The sequence below is a fragment of the Poecilia reticulata genome, chromosome 7 (genome assembly GCF_904066995.2).
Source record: "Poecilia reticulata chromosome 7, P_reticulata-male-v2, whole genome shotgun sequence".
Taxonomy (NCBI): Eukaryota; Metazoa; Chordata; class Actinopteri; order Cyprinodontiformes; family Poeciliidae; genus Poecilia; species Poecilia reticulata.
The window spans coordinates 18470870-18482424 of record NC_088836.1 but is presented as its reverse complement, the minus strand read 5'-3'; the positions used below and the strand labels follow the sequence as shown (position 1 = coordinate 18482424).

The 11555-nt window shown below is 39.6% G+C and overlaps 2 protein-coding genes across 2 annotated transcripts; both read right to left on the bottom strand.

The window, feature by feature from the left end:
• Positions 1-29: 29 nt before the first annotated feature.
• On the bottom strand, positions 30-7579 carry tktb (transketolase b). The gene is made up of 14 exons (XM_008413820.3): positions 7314-7579; positions 4816-4933; positions 4617-4730; positions 4407-4504; positions 3614-3805; positions 3260-3387; positions 2971-3167; positions 2605-2769; positions 2239-2395; positions 1746-1876; positions 1585-1668; positions 1393-1489; positions 1185-1304; positions 30-753 (listed from the first exon to the last, which is right to left on the bottom strand). The coding sequence occupies exons 1-14, from the start codon at positions 7418-7420 to the stop codon at positions 581-583; spliced, it is 1881 nt and encodes a 626-aa protein (XP_008412042.1). The 5' UTR covers positions 7421-7579; the 3' UTR covers positions 30-580.
• A 701-nt stretch (positions 7580-8280) lies between these two features.
• Positions 8281-11534, bottom strand: lrrc23 (leucine rich repeat containing 23). The gene is made up of 8 exons (XM_008413819.3): positions 11321-11534; positions 9980-10089; positions 9705-9825; positions 9475-9616; positions 9177-9307; positions 8920-9056; positions 8614-8818; positions 8281-8525 (listed from the first exon to the last, which is right to left on the bottom strand). Exons 1-8 carry the CDS (start codon positions 11414-11416, stop codon positions 8484-8486), a joined length of 984 nt encoding a protein of 327 aa, XP_008412041.1. The 5' UTR covers positions 11417-11534; the 3' UTR covers positions 8281-8483.
• Between the last annotated feature and the right edge of the window lie 21 nt (positions 11535-11555).

Below are 11555 nucleotides of genomic sequence, written 5' to 3'. Positions count from 1 at the left end.
AATTAGAATTAAACAACAGACGGCAATAATGGTGTTAAACCATGAACTTTTAATTTAGCACATCACAGCTACAACAGGTGAGACTTGAGAATCTGCAAACATCAAAAGCGTCGTTACATTTTGTGGGATCAGGAATTGCTATGGAATGTCATTGTGTGACTTAATTCTGCGGTAAAGTAAACATATGAGCTCTGGGCTAAAGGTTTTCACTGCATAAGAGATATAGTGCATTGCAAAAACAGCAGTCATAGTGAAAAGCCAGAGTTGAGGAAAAAAATAAAATAAGGGGAATGATGACAAAAGTGGTGGCCTGAGTTAATTCACAATCAAAATTTGTACCATCAAATGTTACAGTAGTTTTCATCTTCAACAAGCATTTGGGAAAAGGAATGGTTGACAAAGGTGAACAAAGGTAAAGGGTTATTTGCAAAACACATTACACTCTGCTCTTAAAATGCAATACATGGTTAGTGAACTGCAGTTCTAAAGCCACAAGATGGCAGTAGAGAGGTTAGCTGGTGTGGACGCTGTGGCTGATAGATGGAAGCAGGTTGTGATGAAAGCTCAGAAGATGGAGTCTTTAGTTTGCAAAGGTCTGGCGGACAGCGGTGACGATGTGCTTGGCACTGATGCCAAATATATCCAGGAGCTCCTGGGGCTTCCCACTGCGGGGAACACCACTCACTGCCAGCCGGGTAACTACGATGCCGGGCTCCCTGCCCACTGCAGACAGCACGGCTTCGCCGAGACCACCTGGACAGAGACAATTAACAAGAAGCATGCTTGCAAGCAAAAACCAAAACTGATTTCACGGCTTAAAGGGGGAACTTTATTGAAAATCTAAGCAACGGCAGGACATGTTAAAAATTAGGAGATTTGCATAGCCCTTAAAAAGTTCATTGTTTTAAACCCAACAAGTCCAACTAGCCTTCATTTGCTAAAGATCAAATAGGTCACATTTTATTTTAATGACTTACAAGTGGCTGAAAATTTGTCCTGCAGTCGCAAGGCAAAAGTTGTAGCCTGGAAATTATGTTCTTACTACTACAACTTCATTTAATCCAACCAACTCCTCAAAAAGAAAATGCATAAAAATCTCCCCCATAAAATGTTGCTGTTCCAGAAAGCTCATTAATGCATCATCAAACTCAATTAGGACAATGGGAGCAAGGGAACAAGCCTACCCTCCTTGTAGTGGTCCTCCACTGTGATGATCTGCCCCCCTGTGGCTCTGGCACAGGACAAAATGGTGGCGGCGTCCAAGGGTTTAATGGTAAATGGGTCGATTACGCAAATGTTTTTTCCTACAAATTAAGGTTTGGGTTATTCAGGCTGCCATTTGCTTCAGAAAATTTTCATTTTGATTTTTTTTTTTTTTTTATGCGAGTTTACCTTCACTTTTAAGCGTATCATAAGCAGCCAGAGCTTCATGAAGAGTGACACCAGCTCCAATCACAGTCACCACGTCGCTGTCAGACTGGCGCACAACCTGGAGGCCATTCAGTCAACGTCAGCAAACATCAAATGAAGATCGGTTGTGGTTCTGCCCCGTTTTCAGATCACTTAATCACCAGTATCGATTACCTTGGCTACACCCACTTCAAACTTCTCATCTGGTGAGTAGATCACTGCAGTGGCTGGTCTGCTAGTACGAATGAAGCAGATTCCCTAAGAACAGAAAGCGGTATGTGACTATAGACCTTGGGAAGAATGTTTGCTGGACAATCTTAAGGCAGGCCTCTGACCTTTGTGTTGGCAGATAGTTCAACAGCCCTCTCCGTCGACACGGCATCGCTCGGATAAAACACTGTGCACGTCGGTATGGCGCGGAACATGGCCAAGTCCTCAAGAGCCATCTGAGATGGACCGTCCTCACCTGAAGGTAGAAATGACCAGTGAAGAACAGAGTTCTCCCATTTAATCATAGATAATAACCTTGAGGTTTAGCATGCAGGTGTACTGAACAAATTCTGTGTTTTAAGCCGGAACACACCCACATAATGTTTAAGTGCAGAACTTAAGAGACTAAAGAAGCCATCACTAAAGTCTGCTATTTGGGAACATTTAGGTTAACTATTTAGTGACCGTGATGGAGAAGTAAGGCAGATCATACCAAAGTTTTACAACAGCTTTTTTAAATGAATGAACAACAAGGAAATCTCCTGAACCATGAGTTCAAAATAGAGATGCGTGCAAACCAGAACTTTTGAAGGCAATCATTTACAGCCATAATCTTACCAATGGAGATACCGCAGTGAGATCCTACTAGGTTGACGTTGGACTGTGAGATCGCTCCCATACGAATCTGATCGTAGGCTCTAGAGAAGAAGGCAGCAAACGTGCTGGCAAATGCAACTGTGCGGTCACGAGTAGCACAGCCAATGGCTACCCCTACCTGTAATTATAGGCAAATACAGTTCTACAAGTCAAAATGACAACTGATGAGATAACAGAGATCCAAACATTGAAGGCTCAAAGGAAAAACCTGGCCACAAGTGACCAAAGAAGCTGGAGATAACAGGGCTAAGCATGAATAGCAACAGATTACACCATATGGAACAGCAGGGAAGAATATCAAGAAGAGAGAGTGTGTGTTTAATTTACCATGTTTTGTTCAGCGATGAAACACTCAATATAGCGATCAGGGTGGGCCTTCTTGAATAATTCTGAGAAAGTGGAGTTTTTGGTGTCTCCATCCAGGGCAACCACCCTCTTGCTTCCCTGACCCAACCTGGCCAGGGCTACACCATAGGCTTGCCTTGTTGCCATCTAAAGGGAAAAATGGGACCAGGGTAAAGTAAAGACTGATGGGTCATCAATGAAACTGGTCACACATATGACAGAAATTTAAGTCGGCCAGACTTATGGAACAAAAATATTGACGATTATTCGTTTGTCTTCATTCACAGCCAAATTACAGCATGAAGGTTTTTTTTTTTTTTTTTTTTACATAAAAATGTATTTTCATACCTTATCTCCCTTCTTATAGGCTGGGGGTGTAGGTAGGGAGATGGGGCTCAGGTCAGCTGGTGCTGCATCATCATTGGGCAGCTCTGGGCAGAGGGCCTTGTTGGGGACCTGGATCAGAGACTGCAAGTCCTTCAGAAGGCCATCTACCTTGTCCTTAGGGATTGGCTTCCCATGCCAGTTCTCTAGATCCTCAATGTCTGCAGAGCCATGGGTAAACAAGTTTCAGTAAGAACATTTAAGATTTCGTTTTTAAAGTGAGGAAACATCTTTAAATTTTGCTAATACATACTTTTGAGTCCTTTTCCTTTGAAGGTCTTCGCAACAATGCAAGTGGGTTTGTCCTTAACCTGCTTAGCCAGCCAGAAAGCTTTACACAGTTCCTCCACGTCATGCCCATCCACAACATACGTATTCCACCTACACATATTTAAACATAATAGAAATTATTACTAAAATAAATCTCATCATCAATATCAGTTAAATTTATAAAATCTTATGGGAGGCTCACAGCAAAAACATTAGAATTGGGAATAGACTAAATGGGCAAAAATCTAATTTTAACCAAAAGTTCATAATATTAAACTCACAAATTTGTCCCCATAGGTTAAAAAGTGAAAGTGTGTTAGTTTGTGTTGTTACCGACCCAAAGGCTTCACAGCGTTTGCGGTAGGTCTCCACTTCGTGTTGCAGGGGTGCAGGCTCACTCTGACCGAGACGGTTGACATCCAGGATAGCCACCAGGTTGTCCAGCTTGTAGTAGGAAGCGAAGGCCATGGCCTCCCACACGGAGCCCTCCGAACACTCACCGTCACCAAGCATGCAGTACACACGGTAGCTGCAGTGAATAGAGAAGAAAAAAAAAGGAAGCGTTTGTGGCTTCTATACAATTACAAGCTAGTAAGATCAAAAGGGTCCTGAATTATTGTTCGAGTTTAAAAAGATGCCAAAACTTTAAATCTGAGAATGTATAAAGTCACTCGCTAGTCAGGCCACCTGCCCCACCATCTAGTCTGTGCAGTATGAATAGTATGACTGAATTTTGCAGTTTGCAAACTATATGACTTTTTAAATACATTGATACTGGTAAACAGCTCATGCCTACTCTGGACACTGCTGTGCAAACTAATAGTATTTAAATTTACCTTTTAGAAAGATAAGGAGCCAACACTACACTAAAACAGCAAAAGATGCTTAGTTTTGAGACCTTTTGGTCTTTAAACATGGTGGCCCAGAGAACACTCAGGTCATTTTGCACAAACAATCTGCTTTCTTAAGCAATGCTGAGATGACACAAAGGGTGTTAATATTACAATTTAAATCTAAATGAAACAATTCTTAAACCTGAAAAAGAGATTAAGAATCCAAAATTGTTTAACTCTAACCGTTCCTCAATTCAGATCTTGAATAAAAAAATTTAAAAAAGTCTTTTGACTGACCTGGCTTTGTCAAAATGCTTGCCAGTATAGGCCATCCCACAAGCAGCTCCAAGACCTTGGCCAAGAGATCCAGTTGCCACATCAACAAATGCTAGTTTCTGTGATATAACGGGGTAAATTGAAAAAGGAAAAGTTACATTTTACATTCATTACATTTTTCCCAGTCATATTGAAAGAAAAAAAAAAATCCAGTCAATTTTATAAACTTACAGGTGTGGGGTGCCCCTCCAGGTCACAGTCGATCTTACGCAGGTTGAGCAGATCAGATTCCTTCACGAAACCTGCTTCTGCCCAGGCAGCATACAGGACAGGGGCAGCATGACCCTGATGAGAGTTACAGATGTGTGATCACCAGCCAACTGAATGAAAATGAACAACTCTCAGGTAGAAATTTGCATCAAGCACCAACCTTTGAGAGCACAAAGCGGTCATTGCACTGGTTGCGAGGATCATCTGCTTTATAGCGCATGGCGTTGAAGAAGAGCACAGACATGAGCTCCGCTGCACTGCAGCACGATGTGGGATGGCTTAGGAACCAAAATCAAAAGGAGTCAATTAGTGACAGCTGACAGCCCAGGTACAATATTAGTATACAAGACCGTCATGCCAGTGCATGCATGTTACATTCAAACTTCATGTTTAGTCTGAAAAAGTTAAATCATGTCCTGTTTAAAGCACTATGTTAATAGTGACAGAACAACTGTACGAGAATTGCTGTTCAACGAGAGAGCGTGACCACAACACACAAAATTTACACAACTGTATTGTTGACAGATAATGCTTTTGAAGGCGACCCATTGAGATCAGAAAACGTCACCATCGATCAATAACTTGTTAATTTTTAAACACAACCACCTCTGGTTACCACACAAAGGTCCTCAAGCTAAAAAAAAAAAAAAAAAACTTGCAAAAACGCCTTGTGTAACTGTTAGTTGCTTAAAACGGGGTTGGGATTATTGTAAACATTTCTAGAAACCCCGAGTTGCCCAACAGATTTCAGCTTCCCTTTGTGGTCAAGTTAAAACCGGTACCATTTTGAGCATGCTGAGAACTTGTACAAAATCCAATGCAAAATGTACATCATTCACTGTTAAATTTTATATTAAAAAGCAATATCCAGTTGTTTAATTTACCACTCTTCCACTTGTTGAGACAGACCCTGCTGAAAATAAAGCAAGGCAGATTCAGAGAAAGACAATAAGAGTGCATTGTTCTGCATTAGTCAGAACGAGGAAACAGTTGCAGTACAACTTAAGATTTGCTTTGTAACAAGTTGTGCGAGCCTCATTTCAGACAAAGATTTCCTTATTTCCTTCTCTGAAGGAAGAAGTATTAACCCAAAGAGACTCATCAACTGGCCTTTTATGTGAAGAAAGAGAATTTGCATAAGGGTTTAGTCAAGGGTGCAGCACAAGTATAATCCATGAGTGAATCACTCTTTAGTCAAGAATTTAAACTTTTTTTTTTTTTTAAAGTAGCTGCCAAGTGTTATACATGACATAAAACTGATTCATATGTCAGCATTCCCACAAAAATTCTCCTCAGTGATGACTAGGCTAAAATGAGAAAGCAAGAATCTGGTTCAAAACTCCCCCCTGCTCTCCCCTAAATAAATTAGTCAGGCGTAATAGTGCATGTGACATCCATTCTACTATATTTAACAGAGCAGGAGCAAAGGCCAGCTACACCAACTGATAAAGCTGCACCCTTTTCAAGTATTCATGCCTCGACTCGCATCAACCAATGGGGCTATTTTCTGTGTGAAAACAAAAATCTGCACCAATTCTTCAAGGAGCTGAATAGATTTTAATCACTATTCTGTTTTGGTAAAATAGTTTACCTGGTGTTCATACACAGGAGCCAAAACCACAAGGTAATTAATTTTCAATTTTTGCAGTTAAAAGGTGCATTTGTTTGAAATCTGGACAAGAACAGTTCATTCAAGTACAAGACTCCAATGGTAACACTACTAGACATATCTGGACAAGATCGTCATACAGTGAATGCAGATTCTTTTAAAAGAAAATTTAGGGAATTTGACCATTTTTAAATATAGGTTAATTAAATGAGAAGGGAGTTTCTAACTTTGCTGTATCCTGCCCTAAAGCAGATCTTGTGTATGACAAAAACAAAATAAAAAATACAAATACAAAAGTCTATAAAGTTAATATCAATTACTGCCTAATGGAGAGGCAAACACTTCAATACCTGATTAACTAAAATGAGACTAAAAATTATGTGGGGACAAAAAAAGCACCTCAACGTCATTTGGGGAAATAAGTAGAACCTATACTTATGTTTTAATATTCAACATTTTGCGTTCACAATGAGAAAAGAACTGTTAAAACTATAGAAATATTTAATTACAGGCACATTGTGTGCAAACAACTTAGATATGCATAACTAGCCAAAAGTTTATAAATCAAACCAAAACTTAATTTGCCATCTACGAAAAATTATGAGCGTTCCAAATTCTATAAACTGATATTACAATCCCCAGAAGAGAAAACGACCATGAGACCACAAAACAGGAGCATGTGATAGTGGTTCAGCATCATACTTTATCTGTGCTCATTAAAAAGTACCTTGAGGGGGGGGGGGGGGGGGGGGGACTTAAAATATAACGTTATACCGAAGAGGCTTTGAATGAACCATCTAGTGGGCTTGAATTTCCTTAGACCCTGCTGTGTTCCTGAAAGCAGACAACCCTAGCGGCATTCTCAATACGCAGTTAGCTCTGGCTAACTTGCGCCGCATGAACATAATCTACCGCACGTGCAGCCACCAGGCCCCCACAGGTAGCGCGTGCATCGTCTGCACACTACGACTATGGTAATAATCTTCCACCAGTGATTCCGTGTGATTTCCTTAACCCTTGGCGACTCAGAGTAACTTTGTGTAACTTACCCAGAGTTGGAAGCGCATGTTGCCTTGATGGAGTGGATCCTTAGCTTGTTAGCAATGTCTTTGAGTCCCTGCAGAGTCTTCTCGTCGGGTTTGTGGTAGCTAGCCATGGTCTCTAGGAGGATAACTGGAACGCTTTGTTTGCTTGGAGAATTAATTAAAGTAATTTAACACCGCACACGGCTGCTACTGGACTTGAAGGCCGCTGCTAGCTGCCGGGCGTATAGAACGACTGAAAGGAGGAGGAACGACTGTCACGGAGGGAGGTTTATGTCTACCAGGCGAGCCAGCCCCCATCCAATCAAATCATTATAGGAAGAGAAGTTGCGTATGTTAAGCAGAGCATGATGCACCTTTCGACAACTTTTCTTAGGTCGTCTTTCTTTTGTAAATCGAAAACTTGCAGGACCATATTCGGCACCATTTTACCGCAAAAGCGATTTTTAAACAAATAGAGAAGTCTGCAGGGCAACGTTAAGTATTACGTAAAAACCGTATGCGATTATGACAAAATGTGTGTTCCTGCATTTTAGAAAAATAATATAATATTCATTTGATAAGTTGACATTTTACTGCATTACAACTGTTATAGCGATGTCACTATTCAGTATATCATTATGTCTCCATTTTATTTTGTTATAAACATAAAAAATGGATAACGCCATAACATTCACACTTCCGTCGACTTGCTTTTTTACATACATCATAAATAAAGTGACATAAAACAAATATTAATTAGTAAGGATGTAATTCATCCTACCTACATTAGATCATGTTTCTAAATACGTTTTTTGCCTACGCACAGCTAATGTAACTGTTTCTTTAAATTTGGACCTGGGACGCTGGCTACAAGGAAGTGTGGGTAGCAGATTCTGCCCTATCATCCTTACTCAGGGAAAAACTGAATATACAATATTCACACACAAAATTCCTTTTTATCGCGCAGCCAAAGCACATTTTTTTATGTTAGTTACTCTGCAATTTTCCATTTATTGAAAACAACTAGATATAATGGTTACAGTTGGCTGTATTTCTATGTATGAGAAATCAAACTTAGTTAATCAGAACATTACTCATGCAAGAGACATGTTTTACAAACACATTTGTATCAGAGTTGCTGACTCATACACAAGAGGCTCCTCTTTTCAAAAAAGCACCACTTTCCCCATTCTATTAATCTTTTGGTTCAGGTGTGGCTTCCGCTTCCTTAAGGTCCTGAAACAACACACACACTTAATTAAAAGCTGAAACATTTCTGAAATAAAAAAAAAACTAAAGAGATATGAAAACAACATATTCATACCCTGATTGTCCTCCGAGCTTCTGTTCTCTCTATAAGGGAGACTGGCTCTTTGTCAATTCGCTCCAGCTGAGGCAGGAGTACTAGTACAGTGGGCCTATAGACTAATGTCTCCACTATTGGATTTTCCGTAATAACCAAAATTTTCAGGGAACCTATCAGAAAGCGGAGGCTTCGTAAGGCGTCTGCTTCAGCGATTGCATTTCCTCTATGGGAGAAAAAGATGGTAGTAAAAAAAATTTGGTTCATAGAGTTTGCTAATTCCCCAAAGGTATATTTAGGCACCAGTTTGTTGTTGTACCACAATACCTGACATTGAGGTACTGAAGACTCTTCATTTCAGAACAGAGCCCTTCCAGAGTTTCAAGCTGATTGTCTCGAAGATGTAGGGTTGACAGGCGCTCTAGCTTCTCTAGACCCTCAAGACGTTTGATAAAGTTTTGGGCCTGAGGAAAAACAAGATTTGATGCATACAGTTACTATTTTACATTCACTTCTACAAAGACTGATTATGTTGACAAAGAAATTATGACTTATTTTATCCAAATCACAATGCTTTGTATTACCAGGTATAGTTTCCGCAAGTTTGGAAGGTCAAAGCCACTTGTTGTTTCCAAGTGGTTTCCCCTCAGCTCTAGAATAACCAAATTGGCAAAATCGGCACTTTGCATACCGCTTATTTTCCGAATACTATTACCTGAAAGAAAGTTTCAAAGTGTCACATAATTCTTTTCACAAACATATGCTTTAAGATTTAATTATATGAGTTATGAACAATTGAAATGGTTTTAATTTTAACCACTAATAGAAACGCTTGGTAAACATGTTAGACTAATGATCTGGATAAATGTGAAAAGGAGAAACCTGAAAGTATGAGCGTCTCTATGGACGGTCCAACCAGGCCTTCCATGTCTACAATCTGGTTTGATGCCACACTCAACCATTGTAGGAAGGCAAACTCAGATAAAGGTTGCTCTTTAAATGATGTCATAGAGTTTCTGTCAACCTGCAAAAGAGAGATTTGCTTTCAGTATGAGTTTTATTTAATGATTCAGACATATGCAACTTTCTATATAAAGTCAAGACTTTCTTGCCTTCAGCCAAAGCAAATGAGTCATTGATGCCAAGGGAGAAAGATCAGAGATGTAGTTGTTGGATAAGTCCAGAAAACGTATGTGAATATAACTGCTGATTGCAACTATGTCAGTTAACGCTCTGAGTCAGAGACACAAGAAAACATATGAGTTTAAAATCTATCTACATGCAAAGATTTCAGTCTCTAAATATGGTGTGGATATTTGAATGTCTGAACATGACACACTTTCCGACCATTAAGGCTGGCACTCAATAACATTTTTCAGCTGCTTACCTTTCTTTAAGGTCCAGTTTGATAAAAGCATGTTCCAGTTTTTTTCCTGTCTGGCAGAGCAATGAAAGCCCCTCAATGATGATCTCTTTGTTCAATGGCAACACTTGAATCTGAGGAGTACAGAGAAGCCAGTTTTATTGTGAACGTTACTTAAACACAAACGCACAAAAACATTGGAGGTAAAGGCTCTGGCCAAAGTACCAAAGTTTGAATGTTTTAAAGTCTTTACTATTAATTGTTTGAGGGGCTGCTGTGGGAATGTAGTGTGCTCTTATAAGAGCAAACTTGTCAGTGTATAACCAATATAAGAGCCGTGCCCGCATTCTCTCCAAAACACTGTGCGTGCTTTCAGGATGGGTTGGAGTCTGCTGCAGAGCATTTCTTCCCAAGTCATGATGGCATGGAAAACGGCAAGACAGATTGCTGCTTCATCTGCAGGAAATGTAATCTCTGTTTAAGGTTGTTGTGGTCAGTCGTCACATTCAACAAATCTTTATTTAAAAAGTTCATTGATTTCAGTAACTTAATTTACTAAGTGAAACACGTTATACAGATTAATTACTCACAGACGGCTGTTTAAGCCTTTATTTATATGTGATAAGTATCCAAAAGACAAGGTTTTTCACAAGCGTTTTTTGGACTTTAAGACATTATTTAACTTGCCTAAACTTACTTTTTTTCAATGTTTTTTTTTAACCCGGTCAAGTGAATCGGGCGCCATTTTAAAACTCAAATTTCAGTGCCGCTTTGCAGTAAGCCAGGTAACAGTTGCAATGGGACTGTTCAAAACATTGAATTCCTGATTTCCAAGCAAAACTTAATCAAAAATATACTTTTCTATGCAAACACATAGGAAAGGGTCCAAGATTGAATTGTGATTCATTTAAAAGCTCGTCAGACGTTTTAAGGGTTCGGTAATGCCCATAAAGATATTTCCATTGATAATTATTTTCATCATACAATTTATCGTTTTTTCCCACAACTTATTCTCCAAGTTACATTTTGAGAAATATATTTAAAATTTGATATGAGGAACTTCCTGTTTGAAGCCATTTCAAAAATTTAACTCTGCCAGTGGTATGAATAATGTCAACAGTTTACCTGCTCGCACGTTGGCTAGTAGCGGATCCTGCAACATTTTTTTATTATAGTTTCCTATAGTAGCTATTTACAGGTGTAGAAACAGGCTAAACAAGCTTTTTTGGCAGAAGTAAAACTGAATAAACATTTGAGAACTGTAATGGAAATGTACATATGGCTTTTAAGGACTCAAAACTGAGATGAGTAGCTAAATTAAGGACTGTTTTTAAACCGTCTTTAGTCTACCGCTATAACACGAACCTTATCGGTTTCTTCCCCTTCTTCGCCTTCTCCAGCAGTCGTATCTTCCCCCAACTGTTCTTCGGGGGACAGGTACACATCATCATCGTCAGACATTGGGGCCAATATTATCTTAAAGTGGCACAACTAGCTTGCTTGAGAGCGGCGACTGAGCGGTTTTTAAAATAACCAAGTTTGACAACGTTACTATGGAAACCGCGCAGGCGCAGCACGAGCATTTAGTAAGAGGTTGCAG